Below are 27,109 nucleotides of genomic sequence, written 5' to 3'. Positions count from 1 at the left end.
GCTTTGATGGTGAAGCTTTGTAGATGAAGCTTTGTAGATGAAGCTTTCGAGGTGAAGCTTTGATGGTGAAGCTTTGTAGGTGAAAGTATGTAGAGGGAGCTTTCTAGGTGAAGCTTTTTTAGGTGAAGCTGTGTAGGTGAAGCTTTTTTAAGTGAAGCTTTTCGGGTGAAGTTTTTTGGGTGAAGCTTTGTGGGTGAAGCTTTTTAGGTGAAGCTTTGTGGGTGAAACTTTTTTAGGTGAAGCTGTTTGGGTGAAGCTTTTTGGAGGTGAAGTTTTTTTTTTTTTTTTTTTTTTGGGTGAAGCTTTTTTAGGTGAAGCTTTTTGGGTGAAACTTTTTGGATGAAGCTTTTTGGGTGAAGTTTTGGAGGTGAAGCTTTTTGGGTGAAGCTTTGTGGGTGAAGCTTTTTAGGTGAAGCTTTGTGGGTGAAGCTTTTTTAGGTGAAGCTGTTTGGGTGAAGCTTTTTGGAGGTGAAGTTTTTTTTTTTGGGTGAAGCTTTTTTAGGTGAAGCTTTTTTGGGTGAAACTTTTTGGATGAAGCTTTTTGGGTGAAGTTTTGGAGGTGAAGCTTTTCGGGTGAAGCTTTTTGGATGAAGCTGTTTTTTTTTTTTTGGCGCTTGACACGGTCTTCATTTGCTTGTTTTGTAGTGACTGTGGAAGACGGATTGCTTTCTGATTGAGAAGGGTTCCGGCATCGCTTTGCACCATCTTCATGTGGGTAATATAGGAACTTCCTTATGTTTTGATCATGCATGTAGTGATAGAATTTGTTTCTTCTTATTGTAGATGTCAGAGCCTGGAAGTTCTAGTGATGAGGGCTCTTCTAGCTTTAGCTCTAAGTCTGAGTCTGCAATGTCGGAGTCTTCAGGGTCTTTGTTAGAGTCCTGTACTAAAGAAACATTGGATGATCTTCCCAACCGTCAAACTTTAGCTATTGCTAGTTCTTCCTCCATGGCGTTGGGTGAGGGCGTTTCTCCTAATATGTCTTTGCCTCGGCGGAGGCATGGTTATAAGCCTGCGCCATCACCTCAGAGTAAGTCTTCCAAGTATTGGCATTGATCATGTATTTAAAGAAACAATCACGTAGGCCTGCCGTGAAGGCTTTGAGGGCAGTCTTGTCGTCTGCCTCGGCACACCGGGAGTATTCATGGCTGAAGCGGCCAGCATACATACGTAATGACTCGTCTGGCCTCTGGCGGATAGTGTACAGGTCATCTGCAGAGTGCAAGCGATCGGTTTGGAAAATGTGTTGGGAAACAAATAGTTTCCTTAATTCCTCAAATGAGTCTACCGTCTCAGGTGTAAGACGACAATACCAATTTAGAGCTCCGCCAGAGAGGGTGGAGGGGAAGAGAAGACATCGCTCTTCGTCGGTGTGCATCCGGTATGCCATGGTGGACTCAAAGAGGTTAAGGTGCTCAATCGGGTCCTCTTTTCCAGTATAAAGTTGCAAGCCAAGATTCTGCTTTGTCTTTGCTTGAAGGGGGGTGTTGAGGATCCTCCTTGTAAGAGGGCCAGGCCTGGGTTGGTTCCAGTCAGGTATTTCAGCCTGACGTTCAGCCTTCAACTTGTTTACTTCCTCAAGAAGTTGTAGGACAAGGGGGTCCTGAGCGGAGTTATGTGCCACTGGAGCTTTCTTTCGTAAATCTCCATCTCCTCTTGGAATTAGGAAGGTTTGATCAAGGGCATGTGATTTTTCCCTGGACTCGCTGTACTGGCTTCCAGGGTATGTCTGTCGGAACACCTCTGAGTCCCATGTACCCTCATGTCTCTCTAGGACTTGTTGCACCTTCCCCAAGTTGGTGGCCGGCTCGGGCCGTGGCAGGGGACCGAGTCTCTCAGAAATCCTTGGGTCATTGATCTTTGAGCTTATATGGATGGAATTCTCTCGACGTTGCTTCAGGAAATCCCGACAATCGCGAAAGACGGCTTTCGATCCTTCTGCCCCTTCAGCAAAGAGGTGTCTCCCTCCGCTTCTCATGGTTCGGGTCGAAGCAACTGGGTTAAGAGAAGCCTCATGTTGATTATCAAATCGAGGGGTAATCTGTTCCCTATCAGGGATATCTATGTCGAATGCATGTGACCCTCCATGTTGGAAGGCACCCAGTTGATGGTTGACTTCCACGGGGGCAACAAGCTCGCGTGTTTGAGCTTGCCTAGCTTCGTGGAGTGTCTCGAAGAGCTTCTCATATTGCTCCTGGAGGACCTCATTCCTCATTGCTATCTTGTTGTTCTGAGCTTCCAACTCATCGACTTTAGCTTGAAGAAGAACTCGTTTTCCTTCCTTCTTTCGTTGTTTCGCACTATGTGCAAGGGGGGTGTCATTCTGTGTGCTGTGGCTTCCTTCGCTTCCCATGTTGGAGAGGGATGCCTGGTCAAAAGAAAGTGTACGAATGATAGAAACTAGCTTGACACAGCTGAAGAGAGTAGGAATAAGTGTCGGTTCCCACAGACGGCGCCAAATGTTGATGCACAAAATCAGCGAAGACTTTGGTACAACAGAAAGTGTCAGGTTTTGTGACCTTCGCTTGGTTGCTTCGGTCACTAGTGAGGATAAGTACGTAAATGAATAGAGACAGAGAAGCAAACACAGGATGTACGTGGTTCACCCAGATTGGCTACGTCCACGGAGTAGAGGAGTTCTTATTAGTAGTGAAGGGCTTACACAAGTACAAGGGATCAAGCTCTCAATTTAGTGAGTTCTTGTGAATGATTTAACACAAATGGCATTAGGCAATATTGTGGGGGAATGACCCCTATTTATAGAAAAACTTGTAGCTTTGTCACATTGACATGTGTCATGTTATGATTGGTTCTTGATGTCGACACGTGCTGCGCTCTGATTGGCTTCTAATCTTGACACGTGTCGAGTAGTGATTGGCCTCCTGGTCGGAGGGGAACTCTTCTGGGTCCTTGACAGTATAGCGTTGGCCGGTGCTCGGTAGTTTCGGGATTGGTCAAGTATGGTACAAACATCACCGATTCATTGAGCTCTACGAACATGCTTCTTCTTCCGCACATGTGGTTACTGGCGCCGGTGTCAAGGTACCATGTATAGTCTTGGTCTCCATCATTGTTCTTGCATGCTAGTAGCACAATGCCATTTTTTCTCTCTTCTTTCACATAATTGACCTTCTCATCAGGTTTGTTGCTTGGAGCTCTACATTCCCAAGCATAATGCCCAAACTTTTGACAATTGTATCATTGAACTTGAGATTTTTCATACCTCAAGTTTAAGCGTCATCTTCCATGACCTTTTGCTGAGCTTCCTCCTCTTTTGTAGTTGCTATGGTTGTTGAAATTCTAACCATGTCCATGTCCATGTCCATGCCCACGTTCACGACCTCGGCCATGACTTCTTTCGTATTGACTTCTCTTGTTGTCGAAGCTTTCTTCTTTCTTTTTTGGCTGAACATGCGTCTTAAAGAGCTGCTCAGCATTCCCTTGCCTCTTCTTGTGTTTCTCTTCATATGCTTGTAGGGAACCCATTAATTGCTATATACTAATTTCTTCCAAGTTTTTAGTTTCTTCAATCGTCACGACAATGTGCTCAAATTTGGGGTCCAACGAGTGTAATATCTTCTCCATAATTCTAACATCTTCCAATTTTTCATCGTTTCTTTTTAATTGATTGGAAACGGCTAAGACTCTTGAGAAGTAATCGAAGATTGATTCAGAACCTTTCATTTGTAGAGATTTGAATTCACCTCTTAATACTTAAAGACAAACCTTTTTCACTTGTTCAGCTTTTTTGTAAGAGGTTTGAGGCTTCTCCCATGCTTGCTTGGCAGAGGTTGCACTCGAGACCTTCTTAAAGCCATTGCCATCTAATGCTTGGTAGATAAGGTAGAGAGCCTTCTTGTCTCTCTTTCTTGAATCTTTCAAACTCTCATTCTGAGGTTGGGATAGAGTAGCTTCATCTTCTGGCTCAGTGTAGCACTACAAGAAAACATGGAATAGGTGACCAAATTTTATGTGGCGCCCAAAAATTCGTCAAATATTTTTTCTGTATGTGATGAATTATTCAGAGCGTCACGCATGACTAGTTTTTTAGGTATAAAATTTGAGAACACTTAGGTGACGATAAATATGTCACATATTCTAGAATGGAGTGACGAAAATCATAAGTGTCACTTAAAATTATTTTATATCTTTTAAGATGAAAAAGTGGTGACACAAAATTTTTTAAGTCCTTACTAAAATCAATGGCGAGGAACAATGGCACCATAACAAAGTATGATATGTGAGGAATTGCAAAAGGGTCACATATGTGTATTCTCGGTGACGAAAGTGATTCATCACTTTTCCAACAGTAAATAAATAAATAAATAAAAGAAAAAATAAACACAGTAAAGTATTAAACAAATTTGAGAAAGCCCATCTAAATTCTAAATCATTCTCTTTCACTTTCACTTTCTTTGTCTCTCAGACTTTTCCCATTTCTCATCACTATGACCAAAGCCAACCGACGTGTCTCTTAATCCTCTTCTCTCTCTATCGCGACATTACCGGGATCTTCTTAGCCAAATGCTCAAACCCTCTCTCATCTATTCGTTGTCTATCACACTCCACAACGAAAAACCCTAGAGACCAATTCAACCAACAAGCCAAATCCACACCTTGTCGCGTCTCAACCTTTTTCCAATTTCTTACGCCACCATTGAAAACCCAAGAACCATAGAAACCCTTTCCACCAACTACATAAATCTATGCCAAATTTCTCCACGCCTACGAGACTACTATGTGGCCAAATGGTTAACGAATTCAACTTTTATCATTCTTTTTAACTTAGGGTTTTGGATTTGCAGGTAATTGCCTCCAAATTGAGCATGCCAGCAGCCCCCGACCTCTTCATCCATCTTTCAAGGACTCTAATTGGGTAAAATTTGGTTTTTAATTTTTAGATTTATATATAAATAATATATATATCCCTGGCTTTTTCTATTTGTTTTTGGAACTTGCAGGTTTACATTCACAAATTTACAAACAAAAAAACTGAAGGAAGGAACATTAATCAATAACTTTAGCAAATAAACTTGTAAGAATTTCTTCCTTTTTCTTGCTACATTCTATTTCCTTTTGAGATTATATGTATTTGTCCCTGGCTATTTTATTATGGGTAATCGTTGGGGATTATTCAAATGATTTATTTGCACATATGAAGGCTTTAATAAGTTGTTTTATTTGGTCTTTCTATTTCAATTTTTTGTTTGTTATGAACTTGCAAGTTGGTATTTTTTTTTCTAGGCTTATTGGTTTTACATGGTGATTGAAGGTAAAAAATTTTGAGTTGGTGATACCATTTATTGAAAAGGAAAGTTGTTTGATTTGGCTTTGAATAGCTCTGAAATTTTAACCATAATTTTTTTAAGTGCTTTGCATTTGAAAAAGATTGAAAATGGTCTCTTGGGCAAGCATAATGATTTCCCCCATCATATATGATTTTCTTTCTTCTAATTATTAATGGCAATGTCTTTTCTGTTTATTGGTGTTATTATTTGGAGTCCTAGAAAACCATGAAAAACTATATAAAGAAGGATTTAAGAAACACATATATTTCTCCCATATATATTTTTCAGCTGCTCAGTTCTTATTAGACGATATGGGGTGACTGATGATGCATATGGATATTAGACGATATGGGGTGACTGATGCTGCCAGATTTTATGTTTCCTCTTTCCATGGGATTCTTTATTAAGTCTAATCCCTTAATTTGAGAAAGATTGACATCTAGATGACTTGTTGTGATTGTGTTGTTTGCAAGTTGGTCATGGTTTTTGACAAGGCTAGTTCTCTTGCTTGTGTTTTTAAACCAAAATGTTGTTGGTATAGGTTTTATACTCTGCAAGTTTTGGGGTTGTTTTGCTTTCAGTATTTTCATCTTAATCTCACTTTATCAACATACTTGGTAACTTAAGTGATAGCCACAACTTCCATAACTCACCTTTTGAAGGATATTGAATTTGGAAAACTAATATGTTATTCACCTTTTTTTTTTCCATACTAAGTTAGATTTTGGTCTTATTGTTTTTTAGGAATGGTGTTGGGGTTGGGTTTTTATTAAATTTTGGCAGATCTTCATATTCTTGCAATCGCATATTGGTTTAGAGGTTTAATTATAATTTAAGTAGTTTTTTGTTAATTTTATCTTTTGTTAGTAGATTATCTAGCCCTGACATTTGGAGTCTTGATAACTTACTAACTAGGCTATGATAAATTAGTGAAATCAGATACGCAAAAGGAAAATGATGATATGATAGCACAACTGAAGGATTGCAAGCCAAGGGCGGACCAACAACATCTCTAGAGGTAGTGACATCAATTTAGCCTTCATTAGTAGTGATATCAATTTGACCTTTATAAAAGTTGAATGTTTTAAAATTACAATGAATAAGTAGTCTATGGTATGAAACTAGATATGTTTTTCTTGTTAATTAATGGCCTTTTAATGTAGGATGTTTTCAAGCAAAATTCATATAATTGTAAGAAACAAAAGTATTACCACAAGGGAGGGGCAAAACCATTTCATCCAACATGCAAGGGAGGCTAGCAAGGTAATGAAATTAAAGTACATATAAAACTCATTGTGTAATTTAGATAGGCTCTTTTGTTATGTTTCGTTCTTCTTACTGTTAACTATTCCTTCAATTCTTATTTTCTTCTCTTTTGTTATTCAAATTCTCAATGCACTTGCTATTCTCTAGACACCAATGCTTATTTTCTTCTCTTTTATTATGTAAGGATAAGATGAAGAAAAAGAAGGGTGGAGTTAAAGGAGAAAGTATTCAAGAAGCACTTGAGGTAGTGATGGTGATCTTTCAAATGACAATGATACATGTGATGAACTAAAGACCATGACATGGTTGATGATATATTATGTATTTTGTTGTTGGTTTAAAATATGCACACGGTATACCTGTTTTGTTACCGACTCAATGCCTTAGAATCTTGTTAGCATCTCAATATGTTTAGAGGTGTTAGGATGCTTATGTTAGCTTTTCAGATATACACTTGGTGTATGTATTAGATGTAATCTAACTTATTGATCAATGAAATGTGATTAACTAAAGTATTGCCTCATATTTGTTATGAATTCTAATTCTAGATGACGAAGCTGGGAATATGTGGTTATTGGTTCGTCACGAATTGTTTCTGATAGGTTTATGATTTTGACACATGTGACACAAATTGATCCACATGTCAAAGGAATATGTGACGCTTTCAGTCTCACTTATTCTTAGCCATAGCATTCTAGGATCAAATTGGGTGATGATAAATTCCTCACTTATACATTTGTTATGTGACGAACTTATAGGTCATTGACTTTTTTTGTTTTGTGATGCTTATTTCGTCACAGTTAAAGTTATTAAGTGACGAATTTGGCGTTACAAATACTAAAAATATGTGGCGAATGTAAAATTCGTCACATGAATTATAGGTGACGCTGTATAGGTGACGAAAATAGTGACGCTGGATTTTCATCACATATAATCAAATGTGACGAATTTTCATGTTTATGTGACGAATGTCTGTCGCCACCTAAGCCATATTTTCTTGTAGTGTAGCCTTTCTCCACGACTTCCCATACATCGTGTGCTCCCAAAAAGGGCCTTCATTTTGATACTCCAATTATCGAAGTTGTTGTCAAGCACTGGAACTTGGAAGGCTGCCATAGCGTTGCTAGCCATAGCTATAGTACCACTTTGTTGGGGTTTAAAAAGACTTCACTACTTTGGAGATGTTTATCTCACAAAGAAGAATGTAATGTAGCGGAATTGATAAGCAAGAGAAAGAAAGACTACTCAAAGTATTACACAAGATTTTTATTCACTCACAAACTTAGTACAAGAGGAAACACTCAAACACTCTTAGAAGCTTTGTTGCTTCTTCTCACTTCTCACTTCTCACTTGACACTCTCACTTCTCACTACTTGCTCTCTTGGTTGTTACATCACATAGCTTAGCACCTCACCTAAGCTAATGCTTAACAACCACACATTTTTACAAGATTCTAGATCTTTCTACAAAAAGCCTTAGATATTTATGCATGTATTCCACCAACTTGAACTTTGCTAGAACTCTTTAGCTTTCTTTGTGTATGGGCCGAATCAATTGTCTTCGGCCAAGACAAGATTACAATTCAACATAGGAAGCTTGAATGATCTTCTGACCCTTACAGGTATACATGCTGTGATGCAACATGTTTCGAGATATTCACGGGGTGAAGCTACCTGTAGGAATAGGAAGCTTGAATGATCTTTCAGGTATATTCTGGTGGTGGAATTGCAGAAGAGTTAGGCAATCTGATACAGCTCAGAAAACTTGAAGTGGTGGATGTTGCTGAAGAGAATATCAATGAGCTACTTGCCTCTATAAAGAAGATGTCAGAAATCCTTTCGTTGTCTCTAGAAGCAAAAGACGCTGTCAGCGAGGGAGATCTTATCCTCCCAGATTTATTCACCCCCACCATTTCTTCAAAAGTTTTGCCTGGAAGGCATCCGAGGAAAGCTACCTACTTGGTTTGGCTCCTCGGAAAGGCTTACAAATCTAACATTAGGCAACTCTCATATATCCGATGACTCATCATTGGTATTTCAACTGCTACCCAACTTCGAAAATCTTAGCCTTCGGAATGCTTATGATGCTAAACGAATAGGGACAGAATTCTGTAGCGCTGGTGGGTTTCCAAAGCTCCAGGTTCTCACAATGGCTTCGCGTGTTCTTGAGGAGTGGACAGAAATTGAAGAGGGAGCACTACCGAGCTTGAAATACCTCCACATGCGCAATTGTTTGCGCCTGCTAATGCTTCCTCAGGTCTGTAGTTTCTCACCGAACTTGAGCTGTTGCATTTGTTGCCTTTGCCAGAGAATCTTGGAGAATGGCTCAAACCCGATATGGCAGAGAGGACAACTACAAAATTAGGCACATTCCATGTGTAAGATATTTTTGAACAACTCTATGGTGCAAGAATTTGCTAAACCTGATGGCGGAGAGCCAATGTGAGTGAAAGAAATAAACTTACAAGCGTTTCGAATAAACTGTGTTTATGCACACATTTCGCTGTTTATCAAGCCATGGAAGGAGTTTATGTTTTCTTAAGCTACAAGAGTTCAGAATAAGCTGTGTTTCTCCACACACTTCACTGTTTATCAAGCCATTAAAGGAGTTTATGTTTTCTAAAGTTAAAAGCGTTTGAATAAAATGTGTTCACACATTTTGCTGGTTATCAAGCATTGAAAGAAGTTCATGTTTTCTAAACGTACGGATTGAGGATGCATTGGCACACTGGTATAATGTTATTGCTTCCTGTGGACAAAGATTGTCCAGATTGGCCGCTGAGGATATCAACATATGCAACAGTAAAAGTTCCATCGAGCGATTTCAACGAGGGGGGCATTGAAAGTTCTTTCCGTCATCATTAACGGGGCTACAAATAACACAAATATTGTTATATGAAATAATTAAACATAGAATAATTAAACAAAATTAGGACCGTCATTGTCCCCATAAAACCAAGCATAAAAACCCCTACACATAACACAAATATTGCTATTGCAAGAATGAACCGCCGGTTGGCAACGTTACAACTTTGGCGGAGCTCCTTACAACTAATACATTTTGCTTAACTTGTTCAGATAAATGGCGGGCTTCGTCCTTCTATTTGAGGCACCTTTTGATGTCTTCCTCAATTTTTACCAATTTAGTAGATATGTTGGCAAATTTTGAAGGTAATTCCTTAAACTCGATTACTAAATCTGCCTCAACCCACCGAACAAAATAAGCACAACGTGCATCTCCAACAAGGGCGTTTATAATTCTGCTTCGTCTGGGATACCCAAGCCTACACACCAAAAACGCCACTAGTTAGGCTTCGTACAGCATGATCTATTGCTACTTGAAACTTCTAAGCTATTGCTACTCTAACTCAATGCACTTTGCATGATCTAAAAATTGGATTTTGGAAGGGAAATGTTAATGGCACTCCACTTTTTCCAAAAAATAGATTGAAAAATCAGTACAGCAATGTCAAACAATGAGCAATCGTATATCGTGTATGAACCAAAATGGCATATGCAAGTCAGGCAAGGAGTTAAGAGTTTAGAACATTACCCTAAGTTGGGAGGAGATGAGATAATGGAGTCTCTTGCACAGCTGGTATGTGCCAATTCACCCTCCATTTTGCCATTGCCTCCTTACCCTCTGCTGGGGTTCTATGCTCCAACCAATCAAACACGCGTTCCTCCAACATTCGGGGGAACCACCTCAGCATGGGTAATCTTTCAGTGATGACAAGGCTGCAAAATACGTGTCCATGTCATCATATGTAGTGGGAGCAGCTGCAGTGGGATGGTTTTCAGCAGCCATGAGATGGTTAGCAATGCTTCTTGAACTTTATGAGCTAGAGCTTCTTGAACGCGAACTTGAACCCGTACATATTGAGTTCCCACCAGTTTTGGGTATCCAAAAGGACAATTCGTGTCCCATCACTCGAACATGTTCCACGCATTCTCTTTTGACATCAGGAATATGCCTTCTATCAAACAGTTCCCGCCGCTGCTCCACATTATTGAGTTCCTCTCCCTTGAGCTTTAAAATCATGGGGTCGCCCTGCAAGTGTTACAACAAGTCAACACAAAGAAAGTTTTCTTTATTCCGAACAACCAATAGGTTCAAAAGAATACTTTCGATCTGGAGAAAAATCAAAACAGGCCGTCGGTTGTTCGACAACCTCCAGATTATCGACGGCGGTGATGGGGTGGTCGCGATTGTCTGAGTGACAGTGAGTGAATGGCTGGAAGAGACAAGAGAGAAGTGGGAGTCTGAGTGACAGGGAGTTGCGTGCTTTTAGTAAGGTCACTTTTCAGTACAAGCTTTGTGATATATAGACAGTAAGAAAGCGTGCAACGTACGCCAATGACCCCTACCCTCACAATCTTCTTAGCTACGCCACTGCTCACGTGACACAAAAATAACACAACACGAATTAACACACGAGAAATACTAAGAAGAATTTTTTTAAAGTAAATTTTTTTTATGAATTATCTATCATCTCTTGTTTTTGGTATAATATTTTATAAAAAGAAATTGTTATTGACATTTTAAAAATCTTATTCTGTATTTCAAACTTTCTATAATTAAAAAGAAAATATACTTGTGAGGAATGTAAAAAGAGATTATTAGAGTGCTAATAACAGTTCTTTTATAATATAAATACGATAATTAATGTTAAATTGTAAAGTATCAAAGAGTCCATAGAAAATCTTTAGCATTTTTCTTAACACGCACTTTATTATAGACTAGTTTTAGTCATGAATATGAAGAACTTGAATTTAACATACCCATATCCCTTCATATGTTTAAGTTTGTCATTTGCGGCTAAAATTGAAGTTTTCGCGGACAAGCGCTTCATGATCTTAATTACTAAGTAATATTCTCTCTCCTTCTAATCTTTCTCTCCTTCCATCATCTCCTATTTAAACGGTTGCGATTATGCTACGTCTATATCTTGTTTTGAATTTTTCATATAAAGAATAAGATAAAAAGAAGAATGTGAGAGGAGGAGATGGAAGGAGATAGTAATAGAAGGAGAGAGAATCCTACTCCTTTAATTACATAGTGTTTCTACTGCCCAACACAGATGATATTTAGGGATAACCTATATTCTAACAAATCGAAATGATAGTTTCATGAGCAACTGTCGCCTGTTCAGTATTATTTATGACCAAAATTGTACTTGTGGCTGAAGAGTTTACCGGTAAAGATCATTATATAAAGACCCCCACACCTCCCCCACCCCAACCCTAAACATGTTTAATAAGAGGAGCCAAGAGTATGAAATTATTGTCATTTAGTACTACGGTTTAATGGTATTCTTTTTCACTGATAAGTGAGAGATTTTATATTCGATTATCGCCAAATGAGAAATTAAACTACATTATTACTACCCATTGTGAGGTTTAATCTATCTCCTCCCTTTAAATGAGTCCTTTAATGGTTTCCAAGCTTGGTATGCCAGACAAACCTTGTGTCATAAAGAAAAATATCTAAGAATGAGAAATGCTTAGGACTTTCTCAAAAGTTGTACTCTTTGTGGACTCTCTGTTATCGTACAATTTAATGTCAATTCTTCGGGTTAACATTTTAAAACATTGTGTAAAAAACATGAGGTGACAGAGAATCTATGACTAATCCCACTTTTAAGAGAGTCTCATTAGCTAAGAGAGTCTCGTTAGCATTTATCTCTAACAATTTCAAGGGGCACATTCCAAATTAAATAGGCATTTGGATATAGGCACCTGAACTTTATATTTTTCACATTAGATTCTCGTTAATTTATGAATGAGAGGCATCAATGCTTGTTTGAAATGGTCTAATGCAGAGAAAATGGTCTTTAAATTTGTAACATAATTTATGGGGGGAAGAAAAATGCTAGGAAAATCATCTTTTTAAACCATATTTTGTAAACCACATAATGAGGCAATTGGTACTTTGAATCCATTTTTAATGGTTTAAAGAAGGATTTCAACCATCAACCGTCATATCCTATGGTCCACAAAATATAGTCTAAAAAGATAATCTCTCCAATGCCATAGTTGAGTTTTCATTTGAACCAAGAACAAAGTAACAAAAGAAATCAATAAAAAAATAAAACTAAAGAGTAATTTTGGTAGTACATACTATCATTATCATTCATCTCCATCCTCATCCCATATCAATTAAAATCATGTTATATTTTTATTGTATTGAAATTTTATATTAAATGTGATTTTACAAAGCTTAACCATCACAAATTTGCATCTGCTACCATCTCAGAGTCACATCAAGCAACATAAGCTATCAACACATTTGTAGAACACTATATGGCTAGTTCAAATACCATCGAAGAAGAGACTGAAGAAAACAAAATCTTCGAAGAGAACGAAGAAGTTGAGACATCAGATTCTCCGTCATCTCTTCTGCTGTAGGCTGCTTCAATACAAAGCTCAACCATCACAAACTATAAGCATCTATTTCCATCACAAAGCTACATCCTGAAGCTTTCTAAGAAATAGTCTACAAGACCACAAGACTTCAACAGGCTAGAAGGAAATGCAAACAAGGATCAAACTGCAAAGCACATATACCGTATGACATAAGCTCTAACTCACAAATATTGCTATTTTTCTCTTCTATATGCAAATGCAAAACGCAGTTGGTAGATCTCTATGGCTAGTTCAAATACCATTGAAGTCGAGATGGAAGAAAACAGAGACTCTCAAGACAATGAAGAAGCTGAGACATCAGCTTCTTCTTCATGTATTCCATAAAAAATATGTTGTAGAGATTTACCTGATTCTCTTTACCACTGCTTGATATATAGTTCCATCTTCCCCGAGAGCCACTGGATTTCCAAAGGGAAACTTATTCGGATAGTAGTGGCTGAAGGAGTGGTTCAAGAGAAAGCAGGGCAGATTATGGAGGATGTAGCAGAAGAAAATATAAATGAATTGATCAACCAGGGCTTGCTGCAAGTATACGATGACCGCCCTCACACAGGAACTAAATTGCAGGTCCCTAGGTCCCCAATCCTCTTCGAGAATTCTGTCTTCACCTCTTAGAGAATTCAGTCTTCACCAACTAGAATACTCAGATTCTATGAAATTCCTCCACTTGCACCGTTGCTTGCGGCTGAAGACTTTACCTGAAGGTTTGCAGTTTCTCACTACTCTTGAGCAGTTAGACTTGCTGCCTTTGACGAATGATCATGCAGAACGATTGAGACCTGATGGGGGAGAGGAAAACTACAAAATTAGGCACATTCCACATATCATTTATTACCATATCAAGGGCGCAACAAATTGCAGCCACTAAGGAAGTATAAGGATCTAATAAAGTTTGGAGATCTTCGGATGGAAAGGAGCCAATGAGGGTGAATGGATAATTTTTAAGCTGTCTGATATATTCAGGATCACATATGTACCAATGCAAAGCTGTAATAGTTAGGATTGTTTCCATATACAAGTAGTTGGCCCTCAACTATAATGATTGACTGCATACACACTTTTCTTTCTTTTTGTACACCTCCATACACACTTTCAATTCCAGTAAAACATCACAAAGCAGAATAAAATCCACTGCTACGGACAGTTGCATTTGACAATACATCGTCTTTATAGCTTAATAATTACAATATTATATCCTTCAGTTTATCATCTTCACATCTTAATAGTTGCCTCTGGCCTTCTTTATGCATCACTAGAGAGCTGCTTATAAGAAGAGAAGGTAAAACAAGCAAAACCAATCCGAGATTTTATGGCATTCGATTAACGCAGAAAGTAAGAGCCTTGTCAGATTTCCGTACATATAAAAAATATTCTGTTCCTAGTACAGATAGCTTGTTTTGTCACTAATTTTAAATCCTACTACAAGGAATATTTTGATCAAACAAGAATTCACTACCTTTAATCCAGCTGAGCCCGGGCATTTTCATCAGTTTTCCTTCTGTTATGGAATCCCTCAACTTCTTTGCATCATCCCACCTCCCATCACCAGCATATATATTCGAAAGCATGACTCTGTACGCACTTTTCTCCGAATTACTTTGAAAGAGCCCTTGGGCTACAATTTCTGCCAGGTCCAAATTTCCACATACATCACAGCACAATAAAAGGGCTCCCCATATGCCGCTGTCCACTGGCTCAGGCAAGGACAAAATTAGATAGTAAGCCTCTTCCAATCTTCCTTCCATCCCAAGAAGTTTCACCATATGAACATAATGCTCCGTTCTAGCTTGAATGCAAAACTCATCTTTCATTCTTCTGAAAACTTCCCGGCCATCTTTGACAAGGCCAGCATGGCAGCATGCACAAAGGAGAGAAGAAAATGTAGACTCATCAGGTTTCAATCCGTTTCCGAGTATCTCATCAAACATTCTAAAGGCCTCGGAGGCAAGTCCATGCAAACCAAGACCCAATATTAAAGAATTGTACGAAACAATATTCTTCTCTGGCATGATCTCAAAAACACGGGTACCCATCCCCAAGAAGCCGCACTTTGAATACATGGCTATAAGTGCAGAGGAAATCATGACATCCGATTCGATTCCATGTCGAAGAACATAAGCATGTATCTCACAACCAGGCCCTACATGCGCCATCTGAGCAGCAACAGCCAACATACTGGCAATCAAAACTGAATCCGGTTTCTTACCTTCCATGTTCAAATTCTTGAAAAAAAACAATGCCTTGTCATAATCTCCCGACTGCGAAAACCCAGTGATCAAAGCAGACCATGTAACTAAATCCGGCTCGGACAAACCACTAAAAACTCTATGTGCAGAATTCATAGACATACATCTCGAATACATGCTCACAAGTACACTGCTCACATGAGCATTAGAATCTAAATTCCATTTCAAACAAAGGCTATGTATTCCTTCTCCAATACTTATCAAGCTCGAATCCGCTAAACCCGAAAGCAACCCAACAATTGTGTATCCATCCGGCACCATCTCCATGCTTCTCATCTCACTAAATAGCTGCAACCCTTTATCCCAAAACCCGCCACTTCCATAACCCGAAATCATCGAATTCCATAAAACCAAATCCGGCTGTCGAATCCCATTGAACACCCTGCTTGCTTCATCAACAAGGCTGAGTCTTGAGTAAGCTGAAACAAGTGCACTGCTACAAATGGAGTCCAATCCCAACCCTGCAACCATTACTCCACAATGCACAAGCTTCAGTCCATCCAAATCAAAACTATCAGCGCAGGCACGTACAATGCAAGCATAAGTGAAGTTATCCGGTTTGATGTCAGTTCTACGCATCTCAGAAAACAGAGAAAATGCATCTTCAAATCTGTATGCTTGAGCGTGGGCTCGAATGATGGAGTTCCAAAGGTAGACACTCCGGTGGGGACTTTCGTCGAACACTTGACGTGCAGAGCGAAGGTCTCCGTTGATTGCATAGAATCTGAGTAATCTGGTTGCGTAAAAAGGGTCGGGGCGGAGGTGGGTTTTGAGAAACAGAGCATGCAATTGGTTGGTTCTTGATAGCGATTGGTAGACTTTGGAGAGGCAGAGGCACGGCCCCTGCATTCGAAAAATAAGTTTACTTGCAGAGGGCTCTGGCAACCTGCGAATAAGAAGAAGAGGGTTGTGGCCCTACTTTTTCACTTTATAAAATAAAACGGTAGCGTTTCACTCTTCCAATAGTTTTTATGCAGTAATGGATGAAAACGGAAATAATGGGAGATAAATATGGGCCCAAATTAATGTTCAGCTAAGTCCATCGTAAACAAAGAGAGCGGATATATTCGTTCATCGTACATTATGTGGTCAGTTTTTATTAGGTACTGTTTATATTCAATTTTAAATAAAAATATTTACAATGATTTCTGGCCGCACGATGTATGATGAACGAATGTGATTGGAAGATCCCCAAGATCTTCACAAAGAGGATCCGACGAGGATCCTCCTGGGCAAACAAAAATACCTACGCGGAGTACAATAGAATTCCTCGAGAAGGTTAGTGTGGAAGTACATCTGAGGATGACTCCCAAACAATTCTTGCGAGAGTTGGAAAAAAAAGTGTACGGATAAAGCAGGTATCCATATAACTACTTGCCATCTATGCTTCACCAGCAATTCCAGGTTTAGGAATTTCACTCGGCTCGTGCACAACCCTATGCAATTATGTTATAAAGGAATTGAACATATTGGTGGGCTGGTTATTCAGAGCTAGCAACTAGCGGCTAGATTTTGTCCCGCAATTAGAAGTAAATGTTTACTTAAAAATGAATAAACTGTTTGATAATCAATTTCGTTTCCAATTTTCATTTTTTGTTTTCACTTTTTTTAAAACTAAAAACTGAAATCTTGATTAGTAACTATTTTCAGTTTTTAGTTTTCAAGAAAAATAAAAACAAAAAAATCGAAAATTAAAAACTACTTTCTTGAGTTTTCAAAATTTGATCTTGAGTTTTTACTTTTTGGTTTTTAGTTTTCATTTTTTGTAAAATTGAAAACTGAATGATGTTAACAAACAAGATTTCAGTTTTCAAAAACTAAAAAATAAAAACAAAATAATCATCAAACAACCCCTTAACATCGTTGGATTCAACATTTCCTACTTTTCATTCCTCATTTATAATTTTACACCAAATTTCTTATATGACTACTAGATATAAAAAAAAAAACCGACCGTATCACATTCATTTACTTTGGCTTTAGTGGTTTTGTAGAGATTAAGACTCCAAAGCCAAATGGAAACACTAATGGTTCTCATCCAGGTACTATATACGTAGGCAATTTTCTCTTCCGATTAATATAAAAATCCATGTGACATCACTCGGGCGGATTAGCGGAATGCTTGAACGGTGATGGACTTGCAAGAAAACAAGTAATTGTAGTATGAACCATTTGTATTTAAAACTCACATAACTAATATGAATAAATTGTATATAAAACCGATTCTTAGCTGACTATTTAAAACAAGATTTGAATAAGATTTGAAATTGAGAATATAAAAGAAACAGAAAATAAAAGAATTGAAATTGGTTTTAGTAAAAACTCGGCAGCAAAGAGAAAATTAAATAGTTTTGAAGAAAAAATCAATCATATGCAGTTCTATCAATTACGTATGAGTTGATACATGCAAACCATGGAGGTTAGGTCTTTCTAATGCATATTCTACTTATGGCATTCAAGCTTGAACGTATATTAAACATGCAATCCGTCTGTGATATTCATATCAAATATGAGCATGCAAGACTCATTAAACTTTGTGAAAAATCTTTTGAAAATCATGCAACACTTACGACGTGGCATTTACCTTAAGTGAAATTACAATTATCAATCACAAGAAACCCTTCTCAATTTCAGGATGACATTCCAACAGAAGTTGCATCAAATTACTTGTCTAAACATCCTAATGGTGATCAAACATTAAGACACAGAGATAGTTTAAACATGATGATTAATAATTCAAAGCAATATGCCATAAGCAAATTGAAAAGAAACTACATATTCATACCGAGGCTCGTGGACTCGCCATAGCAAAAGGAATTAGTTACGCATATTTATAATTGAAAAGTACAAATATTATTAAGAAGAAAAGATAGAAAACACCCTTGTAACAAATCGTCAAAAGCTCCTAAGCTGAGATCTCCAAGTCTAAAAACATTCTGGCCCTAGAAAAAGACCCGGCTAAATATATATAGTGTGCACAAATTATCTAAATTAGGTCTTCCAACAAATTTGGAAACCCAATTAAAATAATAAACTAGGAAATACAATCCTATCCTAGGACAATCTGGGCAACCAAATATTCAACATGTTCCCTAGTCGAATCTGCTCAAAATCAGGCCTGCCAGGTGGCGTTAGAAAGATAAAATTGTACCTTATATTTTATAAAAAGGACTTTTCTAAAAAAAAAGTTCATCTTGAATTACTTATGGCCCAAACAAGAACAAAACGTCAAGTTGCCAGCACTGCGCGATTAGCCTTCTTTTATTTATTTTTTTTTTGTCCCAAGATTAGCCTTCTTTTATTCACTACGGTCAAACGGTTGAGAAATAAATTATGAAACTTCGACACAATCATCTTGAAAGACGCATGAATCTACTCCACAAAATTTTCATTTCATCGTTTTTTGCTCAAAATAGATTCACATGTCCTACAATTGAAATATAAAGTAAAGTATCAAAATTCTTACAAAATAACAAATAAATTATAACTAAGATTAGGGTAAAAATATAGAATAATATCGACTCATCACCTATCGATTGAAATCTTTGCTTAATAAATTGGATGTGTCCTTTTTTTTCTTTGGTTGAAATTTGAAGTTATTTGAATTCAATTTTTTTTATTCAATTGCATTGGTGAATGTTATTAGAATTCAATTATATCTATCGGTAATCTTGCTTGAATATTATGGCTGAATTTTCTGTTTTTTAGTTTCTTGGTTGGTTGCTTGGTTTGTTCCATTTTTTTTTTAGCAAACCTCAACGATACAAGAGAAATTTTATTGAATCAGAAAAAAAAAAGAAATTACACTTACTTAAGGGGACATAAACCTTAGCTCATAATATAAGTAGAAATAATAAAGTAAAAATACAAGAAAAGAATGGAGGACATAAACTTAACTTCTCTTAAGAAAACAAATAAAAATACAAGAAAATATGAACGACGCGTGCCCCAGATAGTCCTCGGGGGGTGGGGTGGGAAGTCAAGCCTGATTTAGAGTTTCTTTAGGGGTGGGGGGGGAGGTAGTGGAACATGTCTATGCGATGGCTGTTTATTGCGAGCAGGTGTAGGTGGCGGCCTATTGAATGGTCTTAGGCTGCGGCGAACGGGCACCATTTTGGTGCTCAAAATATCACTTTGACATTCAAAGCAACCTTGTTCAGTTATATGAGAAAATCACAAGAAGCAAGAAATTAGTTACCAAATAATAAAATTGGTAAAAACTAAGTCGATTTAAGTAGCTAATGCTAATGCTTGGAGATCTCATAAAAGGAAGATAATTATTAGTTATACCATGAGGAAGTAGTCCACAAGTTGCTTGAAAATCCCCCACCAGAAGCAACACTAGTGTTGTAATTGCCACCAGCTTTGCTGAAGAACCATTCATCTTCGGGAGCAGAAACAATAACTTCGAACCACAACGTGGAGATGAATGATAGTGCAAAGGGAAAGCAAGATTTATAGACTTTAACTTGCAGGGGTTTGGACAATAATTATATGCTTCTGTTTCTAGTTGGACTTTCGAAGGGTTGACCCCTAATTCTTCCATTGATGTAGAATAAATGACAGAATAAATCAAAGAGAAAATTGACCTTCCAAAGATAAAAGGATGTAGTGGGAACTTGCATATGAGCTCTGATTTAGACTCGTGCTACCTTTTTGGAAAGGAAACTACGCCACGAGCCCAACACATCGCTTCGGCTGTGACGTACGATAGATTTTGGCCATCCAGGGTCATTTCAGTCTCCAAAACAGCGTTTAAAATTTCATAATAAAAATCGGACTCTTCGTTTGTCATCCGATTAATGTTTAACTAATGTTGTTTTAATTATTAGAAGTCATTTGAGTTGTTCCAAATGTTTGTAATCTTTATTTAAGTCATGTGGACGTACCAATAGCAATCATTCAAGAATTAATCAAACAAAACCCTTTGGGATTTCTCTCAATTTTCTAATGGATTCCAGATTTTGTTTTATAATGGATTACGTTGATAACCCTTTCATCGCTTTGTGCCGCGCCATCCATTCTTTTCATTTATTCTCTACCATACAAGAAATTCTTCATTTGTTCATTGAAAATATTGTAATTTTTTAACGCGTGACAATTATTTATTAAAGTTTAGTGTCATTGAAATTAAAACTTGATGACAAATGAAAATTTCTCATTACCATACACCTCAATTTAGTAGAATCTCCAATGCGCACTGTGGGTGCTTCATTTTTTTTTTTTTTTTTAGACTAAAAACTTCATGTTGCACATGCCAATTTGACAAATACAATTTGATAAATAAAAAAAATGGAAAAGGATTAGGTCTATCATTAAATTGAATTAATCAAACAAAAATGACAAACATAATTAAATAAGAGTATGTGACAGACTAAATGGAGTATGTCTTTATCATTCCCTTCTGGTAGCAGAAGAAGCACTCACTTCCGGTAGCAAAAAAATAAATAACTAAAAATATGACTTTAGCCCCTGAAACTCAAGTTTCTTTACATAAAATCCGACATAATCTTTTTACCTGAATAAAACCCAATGACTAGGCTCCACATAAGCAAATTCATTAATTCTATTTGCCTTTACACATTTTGCATTTTTAGATGCCTAAAACACCCCTAATTACAATTTTAATGTATACATTAAATTCTATGCAGATTTGAAGGGAGGGATTAATTAAAAAAATGCATTAATGTTTAAAATCATTGCATATTGATATATCATAACAAATTGTATGTTAATGCTTCTTGGAAAAAAAAAAGCACTAATGTTATACTTTCCTTAAGATTTTGTAATTGTTTTTCAAATTTGCATAAAATTTGACAATTTTAATTTAATCTTGTCATTTTCTTATCCAAATGAAAATCTGAAAGGGCACTATAAAATTTGTCCAGTAATAATACATGCAAAATAATTTACTTATAAAATTAAAGAAATGTTATTTGATTCAAAAGAAATTTATATAATATATATATATATATATATAAATGCATGCAAATAATTCACCTACAAATAAAGGAAATTTGGTTAAAAATAATGTATCTACTACTTTCAATTTTCCTTTTTTTTTTTTTACAAACATAATGTACCTACAATATAATTTACCTATTGTTTAATCAAATAAAAAAAATAACGTATCTATTGTTTCATTTTAATGGTGATAATTTGTCTTGGTTTAGTTTTTACGAAATAATTTAGGCACTGTTTAACTTGACCAAAATAATGTAACTACTATTTTAATTTACCTACAAAATAAATGCTATTTGATTCAAAATTAATTTACTTACATTTTACATATAAACATAGATAAATTATTTTTAACATGCATATATAATAACAAATAAAAAATGTCTAATCTATGTAAAATAATTTACCTACAACATAAAGAACATTAATTGGTTTGTTTTTTTTTATCAAACAATATTATTTGATGCAAAATAACTGATTATACAAAGGATTTTCTTTTTTCATATGAAAAATGTGCCCATAATTGTTTATGAATATGGATAAATTAGTGTATATATATACATGTTACTAATATTTATGATACAAGAAAGGTAAATTTCCATATGGGTTAATTGCTAATCATAATTAGGGTGACTAATAATATTTATTGACATAATTAGGGGTTTGTGGCATAAGTTATAAATATGTTGTAATAATTGGTTACATATTTGTCTACATGGTAGTCTATTTGAATTTTGGGTTTTATTTGAATATTTACTATTATGTGGGTTTTTGTTTGAAAAATAGGAGTTTCAAGGGTCTTTCTCTAAAGAACCCAAAAAATAACTTTGAAAAATCCTATCACTGCCACGTTGTGTTTTTTGATAGGGGTGTGCTATCCACACACCCCAAATTACTTCTCACACACCCCTTGTTAATTTCTGTTCGTTGATATTCTTTAATTCATCCGATCCGATTGTCAAAAATTAAAAAGATGTGTGAGAAGTAAAATGGGGTGTGTGTGTGGATATCACACCCCTTTTGATAATGCAAACGGGAAGCAAGATTTATAGACCTAAGAGCATATTGAAAGGAAAAGTAAAAAATCCAACGTAGACTATTTTGACAAAAAAAGTGATTTTCTTGTTTCAAATGAGATGCTAAAATTTTACATAGAGTGATATTCTCCACTTGGTTGTAGGCAACGCCAAATTTTATTGTAACGTTGGGCCCACATATTTGTTTACTTTTCTTCACTTTAATTATTTTATTATTAAATTATGACTCGTTTGTTTTTATGAAACCAAAACGTATTTTAATTTGATACCTCGGTTGGAATATTAGACTTTACATGATGTTATTTTATCACATCAACTGTAAAAATGAAATTTAACATCTTAATTTGACATCTTCATTGAAGATGATATTAATGTGCTGGGGTTTGCAGAATAATTACATGCAATTATGTTTTTGTTTGGATTTTCAAAAGGTTGACATCAAAGTCTTCCACCTTGGATAATGGATTCGCAGAAGACATACATTTAATTACGTTTCTGTTCGGACTTTCAAAAGGTTGACGTCAAAGTCTTCCACCTTGGATAATGGATTCTTACCCTAGCCCTCAATTTGGTACAATGACCAGTGCGCCGGCCGGTGTTAGAGTCAATTGTCACAAGTCTCGTATAAAGTAGGAGAGACATCTTAATTTGGACGAATAAGTAATCCTCACTTACATTAGTGCCTCATTCTAATTTTTTTTTTCTTTTAAGAATAAAGAGAGCTTTAATTAAGAAGACTTCAGCCAACTTTTTCTTAACCAAAATCACTCATGAACATTTATGTTAATACAGAGTTCTTTTTAGCCCACAAAATGGTACAGGTCAGAAAAGAGATCACAAAAGACTCAAATAAAGTCAAAGCCCGTGAAAGATTAAAAAACCAAAAGCCCAAAGGGAGTTAAAAGAGGGTATGACCTAACGGTAAATCCGACAGCTTGCCAGCTTAGTTCGACTAGGCTACATAAAGGAGTTTCCGACCAACGGGTGCATATGGGCAGCTTAGTTCGACTAGGCTACATAAACTGCTAGGGACAGTTGCATTTGAGCTTAATAATTACACTATTATATCCTTCAGTTTATCACCTTCATTTCTCTTCCACTTAATTATAAAAATCCATGTGGCATTACTCAGGCGGAGTAGCGGAATGCTTGAACGGTGACGGAGGCGGTTGTCTGGGAGCGTTAATAAGGTGGTGCCTTCCTGTATTTCTGGTTGGTGAAGGTGGCTTGGACATTATAATTTGTTCTTAAGCTGCGGCGGCGGACGGGAACTATTTTCTTGCATCCAAAGCAACCTTGTTTTCTTCCATGCGATAAGTAAATAAATTATTTAATGAGGGTAAGTAATACTCCTCATTCTCCTTATATCAATAAGAACTTAAAACTCAAAGAAAATTAACCTGCATCACTGCAACTGTACTACACCATATAAGACTACTGCTTTTAGCGGGAGACGTTCTTTTCCATTAGCGATTCCATGGAGGCCAACACTACCACACCAATATGTTAGAATTCCTCTGTCCCACATTGGCCAGAAGGCTTGAGAACAAACCCTTTAAATAGAATTACCTCATTCTAACTAACACCGAGACATTTTGTATTAAAACCTCACACCTAACGGATTGAGCAAGTGGCCAAGTAGGGACAGTATTGGTGTTGTTGGAGTGGGCCTATGGCCCGTCTACCTGAAATTTAACATGGTATCAGAGCCAGAGAACGGGCACATACATCCACGTGAATGGGTGGGTCCCCTTTGACCCCGCGTGAACGAGTGAGTCCCGACTTGGCTCCATGTAGGCCAAGAGATGCCACGCGAATGGGTGGGTCCCCATTGGCCCCACTCAAACGGGTGAGGCCCGGATTGGCTCCACGTGGTTGCCGATATGTGGAACTTCACATGTGACCTATAAAATGGGGTCTCACGTGCGGGGGAGTGTTAGAATTCCTCTGTCCCACATTGGCCAGAAAGCTTGAGTACAAACCCTTTAAATAGAATAACCTCACTTTAACTAACACCGATGCCTTTTGCATTAAAACCTCACACCTGACGGATTGAGCAGGTGGCCAAGTGAGGACAATATCGATGTTGTTGTAGTGGGCCCATGACCCGTCTACTTGAAATTTAACATGGTATAACCATGCCCACCCTAAGAGGTCGCACTTGGTGCGATGGCAAGTGCCTTCGCCCATGAGCGGTAGGTCTTGGGTTCGAGACTTGGGAGCAGCCTCTCCATAAATGAGGGTAAGGCTAGCCGACATTCACCTCTCCCAGACCCTGCGTAAAGCGGAAGCCTTGTGCACTGGGTACGACCTTTTTATAACCATGCCCACCCTCATGAGTAGATTCTGAAACATTAATGGAATTGCTTGCTTAGCAAGCTAACAGCAATGTAGCTGAGGATCTTGATCCTCATTTCATTGCTTGTGGCTTGTTAGTGAAGGTGTAATTTTTGCTCCCACATGCTCAACCGCATATCTTTAAATACGTTGATCTCCTCTATCATAATGCCAGTCATAATATTTATCTTATACAAAGTGTAATTTAACAATATGATAAACACTTCAATTAATTAAGCAGAGAGTTCACCATTTATATATTCAAATAATAGGAGTAGTGTACAAAAGTTGATGTAAGCCAAAGAACTATCAACAACCTAGGTGACTAAAAGTCTTCTTCACCGTCGGTTCAGTATATATGTAGTGAAGTTTGACTACCGTGTCAACCACGCATACTTCGATGTTCATTCCTCTGCCAATACTGGAACCTGTCGTTGAATCCTATTCGATCAGTATCATGAACAAGAGGCGAAACCAGTCATGTTCGACCAACCGGAATTAAAGAGCTCCGACAAGGAGCTTCTTTCCAATGTGGTTTCGTCATTTGGAATTGAAAGATCACGTGAGCATGGTGAGTTGCATAATGATATAATGGACATGATTATGAAGCGGGGTTGCGAAACTGAGCAGCATAAGATTTTGATGGAGGATGTAGAGGTATCGGGGTTGTACATTTATGTTGGAAAATCCCATGACATGTATCGGTGTGGGGAATGTAAGCTGAAGAGGCGTTTGGAGGAAGCAATAGAGATGGTTAAAGAGTGAATAAGAAAGAGATATGCAATTAGGGCAAATGATGATGTGAAGGAGGAGGAGGGTAGCGATCCGACGAGCAAAGAAAAGAAGGGAGGAGATCCAACCAAAAAAGAAAAAGAAGGTAGAGCGAGAAAAAGAAGAAGAAGAAGAAGAAAGAACTACTACAAACCTGCTCGTAAGAGAAATATTAGGGTAAAGTGATGATGTGAAGGAGAGCTTGCTCACGTGTTTCAATGGTAAGTGTTTAGTGTGCCTATCAAGTGAAGGACTAAACTAAAAAGGATTAGGATATCTTGGATGTAAGATATTTGGATTTGTGTTTCCTAGTTGGTTTGGGATTTGGTTTTAGTATAGGATTTGGTTTCCTATATTCTAGGGACTTTGTGTAAACCTAGGACATCTATTAGTATAAATAGATGTATGTGGAATAGAGTTTTGTATGTGAGAGTTTTGAGAGGCATAAGTTTGTATACTTGAGAACACTTTGTGTTTATTAGTTCTCTTGTATTTGTTGGTAATTAATATAGCTTCCGTTGTTAGAGAGGTACTCCTATAGTGGAGGAACTCTAGAATCGTTGTGTTTTGTTTATTGCTTTATTGGTTTTTTGGTTTAGTTTAGAACAAGTGGTATCAAGAGCTTAGGTTTTGATGTGGGTTGTGACTATCAAGCAATGACGAAGACTAGTGATTTCACCAGTAGTGATGATGTTGAAGAAAAGTCTAGCATTAGTGGAACCAAGACGACGGTTCAAAGTGTAATCCATTGTATAATATTGCCAAAGATAGCTTTACAGAGAAAGAGAGAAGAAGAAAGGAGAATCAAGAGTTTAGACAAAGAAGAGAATTTCATAAATGTATTATCTTTCTTGTTAGTTACATGATGCGAAATATATAAGCACACAAATTAAACCCTCTTTTTATCAATTGTAGCAAAGTATGTAAGTAGGGATCGTTCTAGACCGGGGATTAGGAGGGATTGCTAAATCACTTGAAAACTGACTCAAATAGGTAAAAACAAGTTTAAAACACTAAACTAGACTCAAAGAATGCAAAACTAAACTTTAAAACACCAAAACTAACCAAAAAACTCAAAACAGCAAACAAACACTCAAAACTGTCTTAAAAACACTTTCTGGGCAGTTTTGACACCTAACACTAAATTGGACGAAATTGGGTTATAACTTGACTCAAGACCCTTAAAAACACAAACTAAATTAATTTCTACTTAATCTAACACTTTAAAATAAATGGGGAATTGGTTTTGACGAAAATTAAAAAACAAAAACAAAACTTGTAAATTGAACAGATTCTAAAACGAATTTGAGAAAAGTGAATGGATGGAAAGCTAGCTAAGGGGTTCTTCTTCACACATGTCACACTTGCATACAAAACGATTTCCAATTGCTTTTCGATAAACCATGAATTCCCAACACCCCAGATTAACCGTGAATTGCACTAATTAACCCTCAGATTTTCCTTAAGTTATTGAATTGGATGAATTGCATACGACAACCCAAAACATTCCCCACAAGTTCCCTACATGAATTGCATAATAGAGATACAAGCAAGAATCATTAAGTTCTATGAAAATCATAAGCATTGGCGAAACACTCGTTACTATGAATTGCATGAAACTCATGCCAAGAATTTACTTAACACGATTGTGATCAACAACCTTTACTACTTGTGAATATAAGTTCATAACGATTAGGTGAAACTCCCTTATATCCTAGCATCAAACTTATGCATGAAAATTAAGCGTGCACTCTCAACCAACATACACAAATTAGTT

At 37.0% G+C, this 27,109-nt stretch overlaps 1 protein-coding gene and 2 long non-coding RNA genes across 5 annotated transcripts; 1 reads left to right on the top strand and 2 right to left on the bottom strand.

Annotated features, from left to right (window-relative positions):
- The first annotated feature begins 4,577 nt into the window (after positions 1-4,577).
- On the top strand, positions 4,578-7,077 carry LOC139197113 (uncharacterized). The gene is made up of 5 exons (XR_011582239.1): positions 4,578-4,876; positions 4,962-5,035; positions 6,219-6,306; positions 6,452-6,551; positions 6,739-7,077. It is a non-coding gene; the product is annotated as an uncharacterized lncRNA (long non-coding RNA).
- A 2,363-nt stretch (positions 7,078-9,440) lies between these two features.
- LOC139197115 (uncharacterized) lies at positions 9,441-10,843 on the bottom strand. Its single transcript, XR_011582241.1, has 2 exons — positions 10,108-10,843; positions 9,441-9,838 (listed from the first exon to the last, which is right to left on the bottom strand). It is a non-coding gene; the product is annotated as an uncharacterized lncRNA (long non-coding RNA).
- Positions 10,844-12,709: 1,866 nt separating this feature from the next.
- LOC103437686 (putative pentatricopeptide repeat-containing protein At1g64310) lies at positions 12,710-16,204 on the bottom strand. 3 transcript variants are annotated; one of them, XR_529723.4, is made up of 3 exons: positions 14,437-16,204; positions 13,327-13,759; positions 12,710-13,104 (listed from the first exon to the last, which is right to left on the bottom strand). XR_529723.4 is itself a non-coding variant. In XM_008376174.4 (2 exons), exons 1-2 carry the CDS (start codon positions 16,073-16,075, stop codon positions 13,740-13,742), a joined length of 1,659 nt encoding a protein of 552 aa, XP_008374396.3. In that variant the 5' UTR covers positions 16,076-16,166; the 3' UTR covers positions 12,710-13,739. The 3 variants fall into 3 exon arrangements, 1 of the variants encoding a protein (XP_008374396.3); XR_011582238.1 differs by having other exon boundaries at positions 12,710-12,963; positions 14,437-16,166; XM_008376174.4 differs by having other exon boundaries at positions 12,710-13,759; positions 14,437-16,166.
- Between the last annotated feature and the right edge of the window lie 10,905 nt (positions 16,205-27,109).

The sequence above is a fragment of the Malus domestica genome, chromosome 06, assembly GCF_042453785.1.
Source record: "Malus domestica chromosome 06, GDT2T_hap1".
In the NCBI taxonomy this organism is placed as follows: domain Eukaryota; kingdom Viridiplantae; phylum Streptophyta; class Magnoliopsida; order Rosales; family Rosaceae; genus Malus; species Malus domestica.
The sequence above is the reverse complement of the archived record's forward strand: the minus strand, read 5'-3'. Positions and strand labels throughout refer to the sequence as shown.